The 22,686-nt window shown below is 42.7% G+C and overlaps 1 protein-coding gene across 2 annotated transcripts; it reads left to right on the top strand.

Moving 5' to 3' along the window:
• Positions 1 to 542: 542 nt before the first annotated feature.
• Positions 543 to 22,148, top strand: LOC116037225 (artemin-like). Of its 2 annotated transcripts, XM_031281022.2 has the most exons (5): positions 543 to 723; positions 1,794 to 2,108; positions 18,771 to 18,841; positions 20,543 to 20,756; positions 21,031 to 22,148. In XM_031281022.2, the coding sequence occupies exons 2-5, from the start codon at positions 1,994 to 1,996 to the stop codon at positions 21,540 to 21,542; spliced, it is 912 nt and encodes a 303-aa protein (XP_031136882.1). In that variant the 5' UTR covers positions 543 to 723; positions 1,794 to 1,993; the 3' UTR covers positions 21,543 to 22,148. The 2 variants fall into 2 exon arrangements, with proteins under 2 accessions (XP_031136882.1, XP_031136883.1); XM_031281023.2 differs by lacking the exon at positions 1,794 to 2,108.
• Positions 22,149 to 22,686: the final 538 nt, after the last annotated feature.

Here is a 22,686-nt window from a genome sequence, read left to right as displayed (position 1 = left end):
TGGGCCTCTGTTTGAAGTGACTGTTCATTTTTCTTGTTGGAAAGTCAATCAATAAAGAGACACAAAAACAACCACAAAGACATAAACACAAATACAAAGAGGCACAAAACAACCGCAAAGAGATACAAATTGAATACAAAGCGATGCGTCTTTTGTAGTCTTTTTATGCCTTTTTCAGTCTGGGTGTTTTGCTCCTTTGTAGGAAGGGTGGGGGTCCTTTTACATGTCTGTGCCCAGGGGCCCATTGTCTCTTATTGCGTCCATGCATGTGTGTGTATCCATGCTTGCTTGCACAGTCTGTGTGTGCGCCTACAAGTGGAATATAGTGAAACCCTCCACACATTTTATGAGCCACGAGTGTAAACACTAGAGGACAGATGTCACTCGCTGGATTCTTCCACTGGAACTCTTTTCCAGAAACACTCCATGACTGTCCTGTGTGACAATCACTTCCCTCCCTCCTTCCCTCAATACCTCCCTCCCAGCGCAGGAACAAAAAGACATCTGAGCTATGTGGATGGGGAAGAGAAATCACAGCACTTTGTACAGCGGTCACCGCGCTCCGGTTTCACAAAGTCTCTGACAGGCGGAGCGGCGCGCTGTTTTTACGCATAGCCTCCAGTCCTGCGAGGCATTGTAGACATTGTTTAGTATCTGTGTAGTAGACTCCTGAGAAGACACCGGAGCGCCACAGTCTCTGACAACTGGATACCTGAGTCCAAAGTAAGAGAGTTTAAGAAAAACAGCAGCGCTTGCTTGGAGACGCGGACTGTAGCTGCGTAAAGGCGTGACGCATGGACTGTTTAGGACCTGCTATATATATATATATATATATATATATATATATATATATATATATATATATATATTTGACCAACAGAGCTGCGTTTTCTTCAGGTTAAACTTCACAATTCCAATCCGCGCGTAAAAGAAGAAGGAAAGAAGACTTTCGTTCTAAATTAGGAGACCGCGCAGAGTCTCTCGTCGGACGTTTTGATACTCTTATCGACGTTGACTTTACTTTAAAGTGACGCAGAAAATGTTGTGAGGAAAATTTCCCTGCGCTGTTATTTACCCATAAACTATACAAGCTGTTTGAAGGCAAGACTGAACAGGTTACTGGAGGTAAGGAGAGGGGAGTCATGCCTGAAAAACTGGCTTCATTTCATTAAACGATGGTTGGACGTGAGTCACTAGGGAGACGGCACGAGTAGCAAAAAGAGGACAGACATTTTTTACACTTGTGACTGTTTGACTATCTGTCCTGCTCTCTCTGTAACCGCGCAGCAGTGTTTATGTCACCGCAAGCAAACTTCTCCCTAATTAGATTTTATATAGGCTTCACTGTGCATTCCCCAGTCAGTTGTAAAGTTTACTTTTCCTGGCCTTCCGTCTGCAAAATGTCAATCAAAACAAGTCATTTGGTCTCGTATTCTTTCTTTAAATACACATTTCTTTAAAAACTGACCATACGTCTGAGACAACTTTACCTATTTCCAATACAGTTGGACATGTTTCAGGATATTTCTTAAAACAAGATAAGAGGTGACGGATGAAGAAAATGAGCCGTGATTAATTTCACACAGAGATATTTTGATTTCATAAAACACTTGCTTCAGGAATTTTTTGTTGAAATAGTGTTATATAAAGTGAAAAACGATCTCATCCAGTGGTGATATTTCACTCAAACTTTTAAGAGCCATTATACAACTTCAGGTAATATAGATAATATGAATTGAGCTCGCAGTTTAAGAAGTCTGTATTCACCATCCACCCTCTCTGTTCTTGTCCAGGGTGCTGAGACTCTGCAAGTAGCCGTGACAGGACACCGGCCAGAGAGAAAGGGATTTTGGCCCGCGTAAATAACTAAGAGGAGGAGGCGCCTCTCGCGTTGAAGCAGAACCGCTTTAGATGGATTCTTCATGTTTGCTTCAGCCTCAGCGGAGACAGCCTGCTCTGAACACTTACAAGCCGTGACAATAAGGTGTAAAACATGACACATCACGGTGTATGGATAGCCAAAAACATGAGCTGCGCCCTGCGTGGAAGAAGCGGCTCCGCTGTCCTCTCCGGTGCGCGCTTGGAGCAGAATGCGCACAGGACAGCTGGTAAGGCTCCATTCACATTCTGTAGAGTTGTCTATAAAGGGATTTAAGACAATGCCATTTAGAAGAATATTGTTGGCTATCTTTTAGAAGAATATTGTAGGCTATCTTTGTGCGTAATGTTGCTGTGAAAGCAGACTCTTGTCTTTGTTTGCTGTGACAACACTGAAGCTGCGGTTTGATGTTTGATTTCTTTTCACATCTGTGGCTTTTTGCTGAGCTCTAAACCTCCCTGCACGCACCTGCCAGCTGTTTTAGGCTCCTCCGACTCTGGGGCTTATTGTGAGTTGGATTCAGTGTTGGACATTTAATTTAGTGTTTATTGGGAGCGTTTGTGAACTGCAGTCTGAGAGGAGGAGGGTTTGTTCTCTGTTTCATTAATGTGAAGTTTTATGATTTATGGACTGACGTGTTTACAAGGTGCCAAGAGTTGACTGAATTTTGAAAAAATATCAATCAAAATGACTGTGTTTGTGTGTGTGTGTGTGTGTGTGTGTGTGTGTGTGTGTGTGTGTGTGTGTGTGTGTGTGTTTTTATGGATGAGGAGGAAACAGTGGCAGTCAGGAAGTCTTGTAGTGTGACCCTCTGTGGTGGGCTGCAAATCTAAATATCAAAGTGCTGGAAACACACACACACACACACACACACACACACACACACACACACACACACACACACACACAGAGCTGCATCCATTTCCCTCCTCTCCAGTACCTCTGAGGGGATCAGTCTTGTAAGCTTCAGGTGTTTTGACGTGCTGGAAGTCAAGCACATTTCTTTTCATTTTCAGATGAAACTGTGCTGATTGTTTCAGCTCCGTGACCACGAACACACTCTGAACTCTGGATTTTTATCTTCAGCGCACTCACAGCTCCAGAAATTAGTACTTTCCTTCCCAAATTGTGCAATTCGTCAGCATTTGTCCTCTCAAAGATGTAAAAGAAAGTGCATGATGCATCAGTGAACTTTCATACTTACTCTTTGACTCAGTGTCCCACTGACTCACTGAGTCATGTACATACAATGGCACTCATGCACGCAGACGAGGCTCAGTCGGAGGACGGCAGGCCTCTGATGTTTTTTTTCTCGTCTGTTCTTCACATCTCAAAGCTGGTGTACTCAGTGTGTGTGTGTGGGCTTGGGCATCACCTGAGACATGTCACACATCTCCAGCAGGCGTCCCCCACTACATGCCTGTAAAATGGGTGAAAGCTTGTTGTGAAACAAGCTTATTTTTCTTTACTCGTGTCGTTCAAAATCGCCAGTTTGTTCCCAGGCTGAACATGAGAGCATCACCTCTGCTTCAGGCATCTCGCACTCCCCCGTCACGCGGCCACAGCTTTCACTTCCTCCAGTCAAAGGTCGCGGGGTCAGCGGCCCTGCCGAGGGTCAGGTACAGCAGGCTGGCGTGTTCTCTTTACCAGCAGCGTCCTGATGTGTGGTCTGGTTTGTTTTAACTGGCATGTGGCTTTACGAGAGCTAGCGTGCCGTTTGTTGCTGTTATGGCTTTAACTCTCTCCGGCTCTCATGCTGCTCTGTGTTGCTGTACTCAGACTCACAGAGAGCCAGTTGAACACTCGTAAAGTAAACGACAAAATAAGTTATCGTTATTGCCACTCATTGAAATGGAAGCATCCTTATAGATATGTTTAGAGCCATTGAGGCTGGAAATGGGCTGTTTGTCTTCCTCGCCCACTAGTCTTCATTACTCACGGAGCTTTCAGTTGCAGAGCCTAATACTTCAGATATTACTTTCATGTAGTTCATTATAGACTCTGAGACAAATGGAGCATAAAAGCCCACATATATTTAGAAGATGCAACTCGGCCAGATAGCATCTTTCTTATTCAATTTGCCAAGTAAAACATAATATATAGCTCATCCTACAACCGAGGAGAATGAATCAGGAACAAAAGTTAACAACAGTTACTTTTAGAGCTCAATAAAATAATCAATAAATGATGAAGAACAATGCTTAGTGTTGTCTCTTTCTGCTGACCTTGTCTCCCTTTAAACAAATTCACTATAACGCTTTGATTTCTTGATTTGAGAAGGCATCATCCTGCACATTTTCAAGATGAGACATTTCTCAGTCTTGTGTTGCTGGCCAGGACTTGTGTTTAGTCATTTAAAATAGCACTAAGGGTCAGTGTGCCTCAGTATAGCTTTAATATAGCTAAAAACGCAGCAACTTCACGCACAAATGGCCTTTCTGTTTCATGGACACTTTATTACCAAAATAAAAGGAAAAACATGTTTAGGTGTAGAAAAAAACCCATCACTTTATGTTCCACTTCACACTTTTTCTATTAAATCTTACATGGCAATGGGATGTTTGAACAACTAAAGAAATATTCAGTATTTGCACGAAACCTACACTTTCCAACCCACCCCAAAAACATACATACATACAGTTAGAAACACAGTAATAAATGATTGTAAATTAGATAAATAATTACAATTAATAGGTTAGACGAAATGATTGATTGAATGAATGAATGTTTTGATAATAACTACTGCGTTACTGAAACTGTACAGCCTAATAATGCAAAGTGTTTGTTCACCGGCCAAGACCGAAGGTGCCGTACTTGTACTTTCTCCTGTTCGTTCTACTGTTTGTCACTCTTTATAAAAGGAAGCACCAGCACAAAATGTGCGCGCACAGTGTACGTAAACTGTGGCTCAGTAGTAATGTGCTGTCAACTAATGAAACTATAATCTGCAAACACTTCACCATCATTTCAATGTTTATCAAGTTGCCTTTTTACATCTCGTTTTTTTTCCTTCTGACTGCTGATGAATTCCTTTGACCACATTCCCCATAATGCTTGCCTTCTAGATGTGATCATGCGCTGTGTTGTACATTTCCAGGATCAGTCAGACTCGTAGCACTTTATAGATTGTTACATAATAAACATCTGATTAGGTCTTGTAATATAACTTTAATTGTCCTGTAAAAAAAAGTACCCACTAGAGAACAATAAAGACGGAAACTTCCAACATAGAAAGTTGGAAGGGACCTTAATGCAAGAGGTGAAAGGTACGGATTGCTGAGTAGGCACAAGATCATAACTCTGGCCAATCAGCAAACAGGCTTCAGTTGGACAGGTCAACCGATTCAAGCGTTTTTGCTCCTTCCATGTATCAACCTTTAAATGCGGTGAAGTATTCTCAAGTTAAATGCGAGTGCGATCCTTTCAGATGAGTGGAAACCTGTCATTAAAAGATGGACGTGTGTGTGTGTTGCACAGGGAGCCTGGTCCTCAGCTGTATCTCAGCCTCGCTGTGTAACGTTACTCTAGTTGTTTTGTCCCAGCACTAATGGAGAGAGTGCAGCCAGAGAGATTGATTATGCAACCTGGAGTGCCACAGGGCAGCTTCAATCTGGAAGTGCTTAGAGTACGCAGCCAACCACAGTGATTCCTTCGGGGCAAATTGAAGGAGGCATGATCTGACAAAAAGGAATTTCAATTTGTTAGATGTATTCCTTCAGACAAATGCTTCCCAAGCTACTTATGTTTTCTAGGCCCTTGCTTTTGTAGCGCTGGACAATCTGGTGTAAATACGCCGAGGGAAATTATTTCTGTCTCTGATCTTGAATTGTTTTGTTGTTGTTGTTGAGCACTTTGGCTTCTTCAAGTTCAAATAGCTTAAATTATTTTCAAACAAAGCGGCAGTTAATACTTTTGGAGCCGCTGATGAAACGCAAAGCGGACTCCTGTCCTTATCGTGAAATCTCCCTCCTTAGAACAACTTTTTTCTCAAAACGCAGAAGAATGTTAACTAGCCCAGCGCAGTGTTTGTGTCTGTGAGAGCGCTTTTTGATACAATAAGCTGTATTCTTCTGAAATTAGCAGGTCAGATTCATTAATCATAGCGTCTGAGGGCTGCTTTGAACTATCAGGCCAGGTCATTAAACCAAGTCTGTCTGGGGCACGAGCGGGCGACACGGAAACACTTTGGAGAGCACTGGTTCACCCACAAAACACACTAATAATGACCTGTGTGTGTGTGTGTGTGTGTGTGTGTGTGTGTCACAGATGGACACGTTTCTGAGTGCTACTCTCAAGCTCAGTGTGGGCTTAATTTGGAGAAATAACAACATGAGAAGGGAGCAGGAAAAGGTCGAGAGGGTGGGAGAGGGGATTTCAGTGGGTGATTGTGTATATGTGGTTTTGTATGAAAGGTGAGTGGTTCTGTGTGTGTGTGGGTGTGTGCAAAGCCACTCTGTAGTGACAATATCAGTTTTACAAAGTGTGTTTGAGAGAAAATAGGCATAAAGAGAATCCAAGAGTGTTTTCGATCTATTCCTCTTCATCTCTCTTTCCGTTCTTTCCCTCTGTCCTATTTGCGGCCTTTTAAGCGCCGCCGTCCTCACAAACACCGGAAAGTGAAATCCTACCCTCTGATCACCGCTCCAACACAGCTAAAATGTGTTCCCATTTAAGGTGAGGATCACCCAAGCGCTCTCTGTGTGGCTCCCTTTTAAAACCAACTTAATCAGGCAGGAATTTGGGTTATTAGGGTCAGGGACTGTTGGGAACTGCCTTAGCGAGAAACATAGTGAGGAAGAGAAGAGACGGTGAGGACACAGATGTCACATCAGGAGGCTGTCTGTATCTCAGTATTCGGGGACAAGGCAGCTGGTGATGCTGCCCCATCTCATTTACCTGATTGGGTCACAAGACGCTTCTAAGTCTGTTGCATTGTGGGTTTCTATGTGGCTAATTAGTCCTAACTGCACATTAGCCAAACTTTTCCAGTGACCCTGCACACTTAATCTTGTAGAGGCCGGTGTACATCGTGGAAGTTACAGCTGATGTGAAAACTCTACAGCAGGTTCATTACACTTCCTTACTGTTCTGGAAACGTTGCTCTCTCCTTGCTTTGCAGTTTCGAAAGCTGATGCAGGTTTTTGGGTTGTTGTTTAAGGATAATTTGTGATTGCTTTTGGGGGGCTTTTCCGCCTTCAATCGATAGGATAGCTAGGTGAGAAAGGGGAGAGAGAGGAGGGAAGACATGCAGGAAATTGTCACACGTCAGACTCTCAGTATATGTGCGCCTGCTCTTCCCACTGAGCCAACCCAGCCACACAGGATAATTGTGGTTTAATAAAACTTTGCCTTATATTTGTGGTTTGGGCCATTATTCCTGTTGATAATAATTGTATTAACCAATTTAATAGCTAAGAACTGGGAACATTCCTTTAAAGTGCTCATATTATGCTAATTTTCCGGTTCATAATTGTATTTAGAGGTTGTACCAGAAAGGTTTTATGTGGTTTCATTTTCAAAAAACACCATATTGTTGTTGTACTGCACATTGCTGCAGCTCCTCTTTTCACCCTGTGTGTTGAGCTCTCTGTTTTAGCTACAGAGTGAGGCATCTCACTTCTGTTCCATCTTTGTTGGGAGTCGCACATGCGCAGTAGCTAGGTAAGGACTATTAGCCAGTCAGAAGTAGAGCTAGGCGAGCATTATAACGTATGTTACAAAGATAAGATAAGATAGACTTTATTAATCCCACACTGGGGAAATTCCTGTGTTACAGTGACGCATGTTCGTCACGGAAGTAAAAGCTGGATTAGATTGGAGCAATGTTTGGAGCAGTTTGTGAACAGTGTTTTCTGTTGGAGATGGTAAGTCCCTTTGGGGTGGACTTTTTCACTTTGTAAACCTATAACGTGCACAAAAAATATATAACACAATAAAGGTCAAAAGTCAAAAAGCATAATATGAGCACTTTAAAGAAGTACAGGAACAGGACACCAACCAGGAGCAGTCAGACAGTGATACAGGTTTTAAAGCTGCATTCATTAGATTTTTTTTGAATGCATGGAATACAGAACAAACTGCACAACACAACAGTGACACAGTTGTTGCGGCAACGGTGTTAGGAAACAATTGCCTCCACATCCAGCAGAGGCGGAGCGACATTGGTATTTCATTTAGAGTCGTGATTGTGTCTCTCTCTTCTACTCTCCTTTTAGCCCTTGTTTTTTGTCTCCTCAAACTCTTGAGGGAAATAGCTGACTCTTTGTATGCCAAATTCTCCGCTATGTTCACCAGCTAGTTGCTACATGTGTCTGTCTAAAAACGAGGCTGATGGGAGCATTGAGAGTCAAACAGAACAGTGAAGTTTGGGTCTTAAAACCAAGACAAAAAGCTTAAAGATGCTAAAATGCTCCATGACGCTAAGGGAAACCACAGAGAATATTGATTAGAGCAGCTTAAAAACCAAATCCTAAAGCGAACTACATGTACCATATTTGAAAGAGAAAATAAAGGTGAACAGTGAAATAACATACAACACAAACTATCCATTAAACAGCCGTCATAGTTTACAGACTTACTATTGTTTTCTGCTCACATACTGTAGTTTGTACTGTGGTTTAAAAAATCTGGTTAAACTGTTGGTTTGCTAAAAACCCTCCTGATTATCTGACTGCTCATGTTTCTTGCCCCATGGCACAAATTTTTTAGCCAATTGGATACCTGCAATTCCTCTGGTGAGCATCTTATAACAACCATTAAAAACTAGAAGGGCACGTGGAGAGCGCAAACCCCCCGCCAAGGCCAAATGCCGTATCTATTGTTGTTAATGAAAGTGAAAATTAATTTGCGTATTCGCCCTGTGATTCGAATCTGCTCCATTATGTATTAGATTCTTCCTGGGCCCATGCCATTCCAATAAATTTGATGAAAATCAGGCCAGGAGTTTTTCTGTAATCCTGCTGAATGACAGACAAACCAACAAATCGATGGGGTCACAAAACAAGCTAATGACATCATCTAAGTCTCTTGTAAATAGTTTCAGGTAACTCAGTAACTGTAAGCCAGTTAGAGTCATGCACTGTTAGAAGAATGATTATCAGTTTTATGAAATGGTGTTGACGGATTGATAACAACAGTCATGGTGATTAGAGGGAAGCCAGAGCTCCTGGCAGGAGTTGACAGAGTATCTACCAACAACACCAGCTATTATTTGACAAATTTACCAGAGATGTAGTGAATAGTAAGGCATAGAAGAACAGCATGTACAAACACAAAGGGAAGAGTTTGAGTTGCGTATGTGATACCAGCTAACTGAGAAACATCAGTGGAGTGTCTGAGATATCTGAGCAGATAAATCAAGATACTATCATTGCAGGACTCACAACTTCATTTAATTGCCAAATACCTGAAAATCCCTATTATATATCAGTCAATTTGCTCTGCTGCGAGCCTCATTACAGCTCTCTGGGGTTTGTCTCTAGCAGCTTCACAGTGAGAATATGTTTCCAGGTGGCTTTGGCGGCTCAGACGATGACAGCAGCTCTTTCGCTGTCTCCATCTGTCGTAATAATGCCATCAGAGTTGCAGCTCGAGGTTAACGTGCTGGTCACAGACGGCACTTTAACGCCCCGCGGAAACCTGCATTTTATCGAGCTTGTTGTGACCTGCTGATCCCGGGGCTTTGATGACCAGCAGTAACTCTACCTAGGCACCTTTTGGCAACTTGAACCTGCATGTGTGACGGAGTTAATCCAGAACTGTTACACTTCAAACATACTATTCTCCACTAAAAGTGCTTTGTTTATCTCACTGAAGAACCATTAGACACGTTCCTCTGGAGCTCCTCTCTTTGGTATGAAGAGAAGGCTGCAGGGTCAGTGGAGTAAATCACTGATCACTCAGGTTTATCATTAGGAAACCAATAAGTTTACCTCCAATAGCTAATTTTAATGAAGTCCAGGTTGGACTGTTTAGCCCTGTAGGCAATGCTTGAAAGAGGTATTGTTCTCCATAATCGGTGGCTATTTATCCCTGCACAAGCAAGATAATCACTCTAATATTAAAGATGTATCCTAAAGCACATCATTGACATATGATCATGTTATAAAGTTGATATGGTAAAAAATTATCATAATTAGTTGAAGTTGTGTGTCGGCCCACCTGAATGGAAGTTCAATATTTACTCTCCTTTTTGCTCTGTTTTGGATTTCATCATCTCATGAGGGAAATATCTCGGTCTTTAGCTGCTAAATGCTTAAACTTTGTCTGTTTGTTAAAAACAGCTGCGGCTGTACCATAGACTGTGCATAAAGATGGACGACTCATCTCCACTCCTTCCCACTGTTCAAAAGTGAAGCCAAAATATCCTGCATACCGATGCTGCCTTGTAATTTTGGAGCCAGAATCTGCGCAATATTGATCGGGTGGTGGAGCTGCGGTATCAGCTAGGTAAGTCCCGCTCATACACCCGCCCGACCAATCGCAAGTCAAACACTTGAACAAACATCAGCGTGATCAGAACGACAATCTAAGGGGGAAAATGTATTTGATGTGTACTTTGATTTTTTAGTTCGGCCCATGTCCTAACCGCTAACATGGAGGTGGCGGGATTCATGACCTAGTCACCAGCCACCAGGGGGCCACCAGGGGCCGATCGAGATGTTTTTGGCTTCACTTACAGAGTCTATGCATCAACCATGGATGGATTGTACTTAAGACCTGGATACAATGTTCATGGCGGAGCCCCGTTCATTCCATCCATGAGAGTTGCTCAGTGATGCATACGGCAAAAATATTGCAATACCACAAATGGCCACTGGACAAAATCAGCGGAATGGCTGAGCACTGTTCCTGGAGGGCTAGTCTATATCCACGACGTTCCACTTTCGGGATTGCTCCGTTGCCGGCGGAAATTACGTCAGATTTCACTCATTTAGGCCGGATATACGTTACCTTGGGCTTTCTTTGTGTTGGCATTTTAAACTCCGGTGGATTTCTGAGGACTATGGTTAACTGCTCCTCAGATCTCTGCAGGGTAAATCCAGACTGCTAGCTAGACTATCTGTCCAATCTGAGTTTTCTGTCGCACGACTAAAACAACTTTTGAACGTACACGTTCCACCAAAACAAGTTCCTTCCCGAGGCTATTTTGCAGAGGCACCGTGGCTCCCTCCGGCGCTTAGCACCGCCCAAGACGATTGTGATTGGTTTAAAGAAATGCCAATAAACCAGAGCATGTTTTTCTCCCATCCCGGAAGGCTGTGTGGACTAGCCAGACCCTCCTCTGCAGCGCTGTGGAGGAATGTCATTTTGCAGCCGTGTGCGTGTGATTATAAACCAAAAAATTGGATAGATTGAAACAGTGACCTGATGGTGGTGGTAGACAAAAAGTCAGGGGATCCTAAAGGTCAGTAGGATTCACCCTCTGGGGACCATGGACATCTGTACAAAATGTTTCATATTTGGTGGATCAACCAACAGGTCGTCATTGATAATTGGAGAAGCCCTACCCATATTATCTGTTATTTACAGACAGTCAGCCTGCTCCTGACAGATTATTCCTCTCAGCCCACCAGAGTTTCTCTCTCATGCTTTACTGTCTCTTACTGGCCTGAAAGGATCTCCGACACCTACAGGCTCTGATGTTGTCAGTCGGTTAATAAAACCTCCTGGTGGAAGAAACACAGAGAGGTGTAAGGTCACACAGATTCCCTCCTCTCTTCACCTCCCCCCCTCCTCCAGGCTGTGTAGTGTCCACACCTCTGATTACCCCGGCCCTGTGTGTATGCGTGTGTGTGTGTGTGTGTGTGTGTGTGTGTGTGTGTGTGTGTGTGCGCGTGTGTTGAAACTGTGTGAGAAACTGACAAGGATGGGGTGTATGTATTTTGTGTGTTTTTGTGAGAAAAGATTACGAGGAAAAAGGAGCAGCAGACCGGAGAAACGCCACATGTGTGCACATATGTGTGTGTTCGGCTGGGGGCCTCCCCACCTATCTGAACCTAGGCATGGGACCTGCTATCTGTTTCTCATTTCGCTGACACTCTGTGGTTTTCCAGCAGTGACAGGCCTCAGAGTGGAAACTGGCACTAACGAGCAATTACATCCTGCCTGCCTGCCAGGGATTATGGGATTACAGACTGACCGGGCTTCAGTATGCGCTCTCTTTCTGCACTCTCATTTTGTCATTCCCTGGTTTCCCTTTGTTCACCTTATCTCTGCTTTAAGACCTTTCCCATTCAGCGGTTCAATTATGTTTTTCTCATTTTTCTTTCCCGTGGACAATAACCCATTCTCTATTTTTTAATTCTCCTTGCTCTTATCATGTGATTTCATTTTTTTTTTATCTCATTCTTTCTATCGCTCCTCCTCTGGTATTCTGTCCTCTAACTTTGTGGCTGCCTCGCATAGTTAAAGCATGCCGTCGTTAACCGCTGAAGAGTGAAATTGTTTTGGTGGGAAAGGGGACGAGAGCACATTTAATAAGAGAAAAAGACATTTAATGTGTACGAAGCTATAAATGCAGCTTTGTGGAAATGAGAAACAGGAGGAAGCAATGAGAGTAAAGAGAAAGTGCAAGAAAACATGACTCCTTTACATCACATTAACGACTAAAAAAGGTTGTCCCAGAGGACTTTTCATACACTCTTCCCTCAGAAAAGGATAAAAAAAATCATTCAACAAGATTTTGAGGACTTGCCATTACACCCTGAGGCCTGTTGTGTGACATATTTCTGAAAGATTTTAAAATTCGATAAAGTTAAAGAGCTGTAGATTGCTACAAGCAAGATTAAAGTTACAAAACAAGTTTTTCACACCGCTCTGGATGCATATATGCAGAGCTTTGGGGCACATGTAAGTACAGCAGGCATCATCACGTTTTGTGTCTGCAGGTTTCTCTGTGTCTGGTAGTGATCAGTCGGCTCTCCTGGTGTTCTGCCTCTCTCTCCTGCATCTCCTCTTACACTGCAGGTGTCTTTTATTGAGCCAGCGGTGATTTACTGTACTCTTGTTTTTTCCCTCGCTCCTGCAATCAGGCACCGCCGTAGTGACAGGTTAAAGCTGGAGGTCAGATCATTTCACGTATACGTGCACGCGCGCACAGCAGAGAACAGAGTGTGTCTCTAATAGGTGGTCATTATCGGAGAAGTTTGGCTTTTTAGAGGGAGGCGAAACACCGGAGAGCTCGGAGCTTTCTTTCTTTTTTTACAAGGTGAGAGGTTTTTGGAAGCTCTGTGGGCAAAGCTCAGGTCTGAGGATGTAATAGTATACAGTAGGCACCAAGATCACTAATCACAAACACGTTTTGGCATGTCGCCCTGCTTCTTTTCTCAAAGATGTGTGTCTGTTGAGAAAAAAAGCAGTATTAATAAAAGTCTGAATTACATCTTTGAAAGTAATATACATGGAATTGTTGCATTATTTATACAGCCTTATAATGGCAAAGAGCAGTCACAGTGAAGTTGAGAAAAAGGGTTTGAAAGTTTGAATGCTTTTAGCCAAATGTGTAACGGATATATAAGTTGAAAGACCTTAATTTGCTGCCTTTAGGTTTGATTATCAATCATTGTGACAGATTTACATAAATCTTTTAGATCTATGTTTGGACACAAGGAAAATGTTCAGCTTTGTTGTCCATTTGAATTCATGAGCTAGTTTAATAAATTCATTTTAAGTGAAATACATTTTAATAATAATGGGAACATCATTGGAGTCAGAGGCTGCCGAGACAGCAGTTACTGCTACTCTGCTACGCTAGACTAGTTTATTTAGTGCTACTTCTTTCCTCCGTTAGGATTAGATTATAAAAGGTGGTGTAAAAACTGAATGAAGATGTTGGCGCATCAAAGCATATTGAGCTACATACTGTGGGTAAATAAGCTTTAGCTAAGGCTAACTCACCAGCTATCCTTAGCTAGCCGCAGTTTGTTTTTTACCTCTGTTTTCTATTTCTTGCTAATTTTACATACTTTCCGCCAGAAATAATCACACATTTCTACGACGTATACTGTAAACTCTGTGTGGTAAAAAAAAGATGTAAAAGACTTTAGATTCTGTTAACTCAATTCAATGTACTTTTTTAAAACGTTATTCTACTGTGTTAACTGTGTATTTTAACACCATTGTGGACCGTCATGGTAGAGGAAACACTGACTTATGTAATTATAAAGACACCAACAATTCGGAGAAAACTTACTCTAATGTGGAGCCGCAGGGTCATTACTACAAAGGTGAGGCGGTATTACAAATAAAATGGAATTATGCAAATATTGAATAAATGGAAGAAAGAAAGTCACAGCATCACATTAAAAGATAACATTGTGGAGTCCACTACAATGAATGAAGGCAAGACAGAGACTACCATGGCATTATAACCATGTGGTTACCAGTCCACTGTCTCTCTCTCTCTCTGTTCCAACGCCGTCATGCTCTCTCTCCTTCCCTCCCTCTCTATCCTCCTACATTGATCCATTTATGACATTACTCTAATTAAATATCGGGTTACTGTGGGCAATGAAGTCACATCATTTTGCTCCTACTCTCTCACCTGAAACTGGCTGTTTTTTGTGGAGAAACAAAATCGGATATCCATCAATGGAAAAGCAGATATTTCCAATATGCAGTATCAAAAACTTTAGAAAATTACAGATGTGTGCGATTTTGACTAATGGCTGACAAGCACTATTTTCTGAAAATGGCTCAGAATTTTTTTCTGAATGATCCAGGCGTCTAGATTATGGGTTCAGTTTCCTGATGCTGTGAGAACTCCTTAGCTCACAATAGATTATTTTACATAGTATTGTCAAGTTCAAATATTAAAATGTCTGCTGTGGACACATTGGAAACGGTTACTATGAGGCCATATAATCACACATGAATGTAATTGGGCTCAGTATTTTGTCACATCCAATTTCTACAATGCCAAGACTTATAGATAGGCTACCACAATATGCAGAAAGAGGGAAGGGAAATAAAGTAATAATAATATTAGCATATTTTCACTTTTTCAATCATTATTATTTTCACTTCATGCAGAACTCTGAACCTACCTTACCTAGGCTATGGCTAGCTGACGTGTCAGACCTATACAGCTCATTCAGGTATCTTGATGTAAGAGTTTAATGGACTTAATAGACTTTGAAGGCATGTTACGACCACTTCACAACATGCTGGCTTAATGTGGTTGACACCTACTTTTTCGAATGGATGTGCAGTTTTAGCTGATACAAACACAGACTTTTTTTTTTAACAATAATATTTAGGGGTGCCAGGATTAACCTAAAAAAGGGCTACAATCGTCCCTGACTCAATAAAGTTGAATCTAATCTAATCTAAAATTTACAAAATATGTTTTTACTGCATAAGGTTGATATCAGGTGATGGATGTAAGATGAAGGAACAAATGCTGGCAAGGATGAATAAAAACTCTCTTAATATCCCTGCTTTATTGCATACTGCTGCTGCCCAGTGTTCATGATATTCAGTGAACTATCCCTAACCCTGTTCTTTTACCTCGTAAATGTCCCTCAAACCAAGTCCAAGTCCGTCCTCTCCAAGCACTTAAACAGTATTATGTACTATGTAAAATCAATTCAGAGAAGCAGAATAAGCTCTGGTTAAACTAGCTGGCTCTAGCTTTATGGGTTGGATTTGCTTCAGGTGGGCTTTCCCACTTAACTAACCGGAATAACAACTGGAGCGCAGAGGACCAACAATGCAAATAGAAGGTGACAAGAACTCCGCTCTGCCCGCTGCAGACATCCACCCCGATGGACAAACCAAAGGCTTTAATCAGCCAAACAAGGAAGAAACACATGCTCGGCTTTCTAAACACACGCTGTTGGATCTGAAACTGTGCACACGCCATCAGTAGGCTTGTGTCAGTCTGGAGCTCTTCAGAACCAGTGTCCTGCTCCCTCTCTCCACCCCTCGACTCCCCCGCCCGCCTCATCCCCGAAAAAGGCTGCAGGCGTCAGGCTGGAAACAGCTCTAGAGTGCCGGAATGAAATGAACCAGCAGACAGGCCCGCGTTGACTCCCAGCTTGCTGATCTAAAAGGGGCTAAACACTCCCAGCTGTGGCGTTAGGGACTCCGAATGGCACCTCTCTTGAGACCCGACCAGGATCTGTATTCCTCCGTCCCGCCTCGCACTGCTGAAAGATTTTAAATCAGCTCAGAGACGGAGGGAGATGGAGGGCTGAGGAGTCAGCACAGTTTGGTTTTAGGTTGCAGCGGTGGCGTGCACTCTGTCTGTGTGGCTGATTTATGCTCACTTTGTCTCCCCTCAGCGTCTGTAACTTTGCTTTCCCTTCCACTGGATGGCTTCAGCTGGAACAAGCAGGATTGCATAAATGCATCAACAGGTCTTATCCTGACCTGTGATCTGTAACCTTTTGTCAGTCTTCCATCTCATTGCACAGACAGAACTGCTTGGATTGTTTTGGACTGTTATATAAACATGGTACACACACATATCGGCGAGATCTACAAATACATGCTTGAATACGTTACTGCGGGCGCGCAGTGTTGTTGTAGTTCAGCGCCGAGGTTATACAAAGCATCTTAGAGATGACAGATGTGGTTTCAAAGATGCTGGAGATATCTGTGGGCCAGAGCTTTGATTTCAAAAAATTCGACATTAGGTCCGACATTAGTGCTGAACTGATGAGTTAATTAGCAAGCAAGCACACTAACTTTATTTGTACAGCATTTTATCAAAAACAGAAGTACTTTACAGGTGAAAGAAAAGTGAAACTGAGTAAAAGAGGCAGACAGAACAGAGCGTACAAACAACAAAATAGGGTAATGGGAAATTTTAAAAGAGGCCAAAGGAAAGTGGGATTTACCATGCTTTTTAAAGACGTGCACTAATTTGGCTTCTTTGAGACTCTGTGGGAGGCTTGGAACCGCGAGAAGTCCTGCCAGTGGTCAGAAGGCCCCCCCACAACTCTTTAAATGAACTGAATCAATCAATCAATCAGTTCAAATTAAATGCATCAACATGTTCTGAACTAATGGTTGGATTCTATTGGGCTCTGGGGAAATTGTGATGGCCATTTCTCACTGTTTTCTGACGTTTTATAGACAAGCTGGGGGTCCCGATCCCCACAAGAAGGGGGCACAAGATAAACACAGACCTATATCTGCTACACACATGTTTTTCAAACTTGTCTTTAAAGTTTGCTTTTTCCTTGTAAGTTGTAAAAAAAAAAAAACAAATAGGAGAAAAACACTGATTGGTTGAACTGGTCACAACCAGTAAACATACTGTATGCAATTGGTGATGAAGAGAAGTAAACATCCCTTAATTTTAAGGGGTCACCAGCCAAAAAGGTTGGGAATTAGGGTTGGGTATCGCCAATGATTTCCTGAATCACTTCTATTCCGAATCACAAGGTCCTGAGTTGATTACATTTCAGATTTGATTCCATGTCAATTAGGTTATGGAATTTTCAGTTACAACACCAGTTTCGCTTGGATATAAAATAAATTCTCAGAGAACTTCTGCTGTAAATTGTACAAGCTAGAAGCAACCCTCAAATATTTTTTTTACAATGCGCCAGGTCAATGTTTACCAAACGTTTGTGTAAAGCACTTCTACTTCTACTGTACATCCATGGCGATTAGGCATATATTAAACGATCGATATTTGGATTTTATTTAATCAATATCAGATCACTCAAACAAAGATCGGTTTTAATTGGAAACTCGATTATTTTAACCCAGCCCTATGGGAACCACTAACCAACTAATGATTCGCCGAAAAACAATGAAGAGATGGCAGTGTCTATTGGTTGGTCCACCACTTTGGTGCATACTCTCAACAACCATTGGATGGATTGCCATGTAATTGTAACAGATGTTTATTGTGTCCTAATGACTTTGGTGATCCCTTGACTTTTCCTGTAACAATACTTTTCTGTAGAACTGATGCAAGATAGATGAGAAACGAATGAGTAAAGTTACTTCGGTTACACTTAACTTGAAGGAATCTGCATAAGTCATGAACGTGTCATAAACATTATAAACAAGTCATAAACATTTATGACATAACGCTTCTTTTAGTGTGGGTTTTTGTCATGACAAGTTATGGTTAAGGTTAGGGTTAGGGTTCATGTGTCATGACTGTGTCATGTCACTCTTATGTAGATACCTTCAAGTAAAGTGTTACTGTTACGTCTTCTGTTTTCGAAGTACGTGATGCTCTGACCTCCGCTGATCTTTAACTTTTTTTCGGGGGCCACAAAAGAACCTAATGACCTCATGTTACGGGATGTGTGGCGCTCCGCAGCCAGCACTCCACACTGCACGTACTATATATAAACATCTGCATCCGTGACACTTCTTATCACCTGTCCTGCATCTCTGTGGCTTTTTTGTCTGGGACCTCCGCGAAGTGCTCTGGCTATGCCTGGTTCCCCCTGCTTGTACCTCTGCCACAGGAATAACCCTGAAGAATGCCTTTGACAAGTGTATCGCAGATGCTGCCTTTTGTTGGCGGACTGGGGTTGTTTGCATGGATGTATGAACCGACAAGCCGACACTGGCCACGCTAGCTGGCAGCAAACACTGGTCTTTTACTGAAGCAGCAACAAACACGCTGTTCTCGTGCATTGAGGACGTGATTTATGTGACATGTCGGCTTGCTCAGGGGCCCACAGGACTGTTGCTGTTTTGTATTTACAGTATCTGGACAATTGTGAATGTATAGACATCATATTGCCCGCATGTTGTGTCTTTAGTTTATGTTAACCTTTCCAAAGGGAGTTCTGGGAGGAGGAAAGTTGACAGAGTCAAGCCTTGTTCTTGTTCTTACATTCCTCTCTTTCTCTCTCTCTCTTTCTCTTTCTCTTTCTTTCTCTCCCTCTCTCTCTCTTTCTCTCTCTCTCTCCAGGTGGGACCAGATGGAGGGTTCGGAGGAAGGATAGACAGGGGATTACCTCTGTAATGTCAGCAAAGGCCAAGGTTTGTCACAAACAGTACGTTGTTGTCAAAAGAGCACCCTGAAAATGTCCATTCCTTCTTCTGCTTTTTCTTCCTCTTATCTTCTGTCACTTGTTCTACTCGCCATCTCTTCCTCCATCTTCGTCTTTGCTGTTCTTTCCTTATAATCAAATGACCATATCTGCAAAAAGTCTAGCCTCATCATCTTTCATTTTCACTGATACAGGCCACTACAAACCAGAGGATGAGTTATGAGTCAATGTATACATTCCTAATAAAAGGCTCAGAACAGATTTTTTTCCGTAAAGCCATGTCAGGGCAGAAGCTTTCATTGCTACATTCTAAGCCAGTGGACGAAGTTTGATCCAGAGCGGAAAGATGAATGCAGAGTTATTTTGACCTAATGAGTTTATTAGACTTTGATGAAATAGGCTTAACTCAAAGTGCCGTAGCTCATCTCAAGAGCTTTTGAAGAGCTGTGTGTTTTATGTGCTCTTATAAGTATCATCTCAATTTCTTTATCTGTTTTCATATCTGTAAAGCACTTGTCAACTTAGTTTTGTTATTAAGTGCATGGTCGCCATGGACGCAAAAGAACAAACATCCAGTTCCTCTGGTGGTGAACCTTTTTCTTTGTAAGAAAAATAAGAGAGCTCAAATCCAACAAAAGAACTGTACGCACAACAATTTCTAGAAATAGCTGAGAACAATGTGTCATCAAATATCTACCTAAAGGAATAATTTTGATATTATGGCAAGTACGCTTATTCGCTTTCTCGCTGAGCTAAGAGAGATATCACTGTCATGTCAGTGGGCAGGTGCTTAGCTTAGCATAAAGACTGAAAACAGAGGGAATCAGCTAGCCTGGCCCTGTCCACAGGTCCATAAAAATACAACTGCCAGCAGCCCAGCACCTCTAAAGCTCACTAGTTATATCTTGTTTGATAAATATGACGATTTAAGCAGCCGAACTGTTCACCACTCTGTAATTCTTACCTTTTTTCAGAAGTATGATTTAGTACAATGCATTATTACAAATCCACTTAAAGCAGCACACATCAATATATCTGAATTAACAATGGATCAAATGAGTGTGTGTGTACTTAGCCTCAGCGTTACATAGCTTTTTAGCATCTTTCAGCTTATCTTTTTTTTTTTTTTTTTTTACGGCCTGAAAATGTACTGTTTTGGTTCAAAACTACCTGCTTAGCACCAAACAATAGACAGAGACAGTTAGCGGCTAGCTGGTGAGCAAGGTGGAACATTTATCAGCTAAAGAGTCAGATATTTCCCTCAGCAGCTGGTGGAGACCAAAATAGAACTAAAAGGAAAAAGTGAATATTGAACCTAAATTTCAGATTTCAGGTGAACAGAAACGTGTCTAATGCTAATGTAGCTCTGTGTCTGCTGGATGGGTAAACAGTCAGTTGTTTGCTAACAGTTCCACCATGTCAACTTTATAAGGTGATACATGATACAGCAGTGTTGTGTTTACAGCTTGTTGCCCTGCCAAAAAAAAACAACAAAAAACAGTACCAGGGAGTGAAAAAGCTACTCAATTACAGAAGTGAGAGTACTTGTAATTAGTTACTTTCAGTGGCCTGGTGGCAATCCTTGGCTTTATTTATTTATTATGCTAACTTTTAGCATGCAAGAAAGTCAGTTAAACAGATCCCTCAGAAATCCCTTTATCAGCTAACATGTGACTTCTGTCTGCTGTAGGTGCTGCTGTGGGTGCTCCTCTCTCTGCTGCCTCTCGTGGAAGGAGCCCATATGAAAGCTGGGGCTGCTGGTGTGGGCTCAGACTCAGGCCATGCCGCCGGCCTGCTGGCAGGCCAGGAGGAACGAGAGCTTCCTGTGACGCTGCCAGAGGTGTTGGAGGACGAGGAGCAGGAAGACGACAGTGACCCTTACTCTACTTGGCACGCTCTATATGGTACTGAAGCTCTCATGAAAGTGTAATTTACAGCACATCTGCTTCACCAGACAGTATTAGAGTGGAAAGAAGGCATGAGCTGTTGGATCTGCTTTGTATCTGAGCCAGCAAAATATATTTACATAAGATTTAAAGCGTGAAGTAATTTTAAGTTAAAAGGTAGAAGTAAAATTGTAGATTTTGCAGGATAGTTTGCACGCTATTACTCATAATTTCCTGAATAAGTATGTATTTTCATTGTAACTCTACCACTCCATTTTCCTCTCCATTTTAGACCCCTTTGTAACAGATGAGGTGGATGACCATCCCAGTAGTCGCTGGGTGGGGCGCTCTCCACGCTCCTCTGACCCCTCAGAACCTCTACCCACCGGATCACCAAAGAAAAAGAAGAAGAGGAAGAAGAAAGAAAAGGAGGAAGGGGAAGAGATGGGAAAAGCAGATAGAAAGGGTAAAGGTAAGAGCAGGCAGCCCAAGCAGAGCAGCAGGGACTGCCGTGTGGAGAAGAGAGAGATGAGGGTTCGGGACCTGGGTCTGGGCTTTGACTCGGATGAGATTGTCCTCTTCAAGTTTTGCGTGGGCTCCTGCCAGTCTTCAAGAACAAACTACGACCTGGCACTGAAGGCTCTGCTGGACAACGGCTCGCTGCCCCGGCGCACCGCCCGCAAGGTTAGCAACCACCCCTGCTGCCGGCCCGACCGGTACGAGCCGGTTTCCTTCATGGATGCCCAGACCACGTGGAGGACCATCCAGTCATTATCAGCTGCCAGCTGCATGTGTATGGGCTGAAGACACCAACCAGGGAGAAGGTGGCGAGGAGGGGTGTCACCCATCCTGAACAGAGGGGAATCAAGGGGCTCAGGGTGAGGATGGCCTGGGTACAGGGAAGAGCCAGAGGGGGGCGCTGTAACACACAGAGCAAAGAAGTGACAGAGGCCACTTGTTGGTTTCCTGTGGTGGATTTCCTGTCGAGGTGCAAGAGTGCAGCTGGATAATTCAGGTGAAAAGGTCAAAATCAGAGACTGAGGGGAAACGCAGATGCTAGATCGGACCCGCTGGACGCGTCAACGTCACCACACAAGCATACTGTGCAGGTGTCACTTGGGCTTCCCGTCTGTCATTGCAGCCGGACACTGACTGTAACGGAGTATAGCGGCACTTTCTACCAGTATAAATCACCAATAAAGGCTTCTAAACCAAAAACTACACAGCTGCAAAACTACTCCAGAAGCAATGTGATTCCAAATTGAGGAGAAATTAACAACATCTGCACCAAGATTACAGGTTTCCCTGACGTTAGCCTATTGCTGTAGCCTGGAAATCCAGACCCAAATCTGAAAGATTAAGGGTCTGGCAATGAGTAATGAAAATGGCCCAACTAGAGGGGCGGCACCAAGCATGCATTTGAAAATCTCATTGCACGCAATTGGATAACACTACGACCAATCACAACAATACACGGGTTGATGTATCCCCATACGCTTAGCTACCAGCGGAGCTAACTGGTAGATTAAACTCTTGCCTTATCCTCTTGGCAAAACAGCAAAAACGTCCTTCCTGCAAAGAAACTATTTGAGCGCCGTCTTCTGTTCCTCTTTTAGATAAAAAGCCAAGTCTAACTCGTTCATTGTAGCGGCCAAAGCCGTTTCAAACAACTGGTGTTCATCCATAGCCATCTTGCAATGTTTACTAATGACTTTGACATCGCAGCGCTGTCGTTATCTGTTTAGCTCGCCTCTGGCCCGCCTATTTAACTACTACTCGAACAACGCATTCTAATGAACAGGTTTGTACAATACAGTACGAAAATGTAGGCACACCAATTCGTATGATATCCTACGAAATTAGGGACCACCGGCTACAGAGCTCCGTGGTATCATCGGCAGTTAGTAGTTGAGTTTAGCCCCCAGTACGTAACTGGTAGCTGGGTACA

The sequence above is a fragment of the Sander lucioperca genome, chromosome 9, assembly GCF_008315115.2.
Source record: "Sander lucioperca isolate FBNREF2018 chromosome 9, SLUC_FBN_1.2, whole genome shotgun sequence".
NCBI lineage: Eukaryota > Metazoa > Chordata > Actinopteri > Perciformes > Percidae > Sander > Sander lucioperca.
This window is presented reverse-complemented; position numbering and strand designations above follow the sequence as displayed.

Coding starts and splice junctions, on each gene's coding strand:
- LOC116037225 (XM_031281022.2), top strand. CDS start 1,994: ATGACACATCACGGTGTATGGATAGCCAAAAACATGAGCTGCGCCCTG. Junction 18,842..20,542: donor TAATGTCAGCAAAGGCCAAG/GTTTGTCACAAA, acceptor TGTCTGCTGTAG/GTGCTGCTGTGGGTGCTCCT. Junction 20,757..21,030: donor TACTTGGCACGCTCTATATG/GTACTGAAGCTC, acceptor TCTCCATTTTAG/ACCCCTTTGTAACAGATGAG.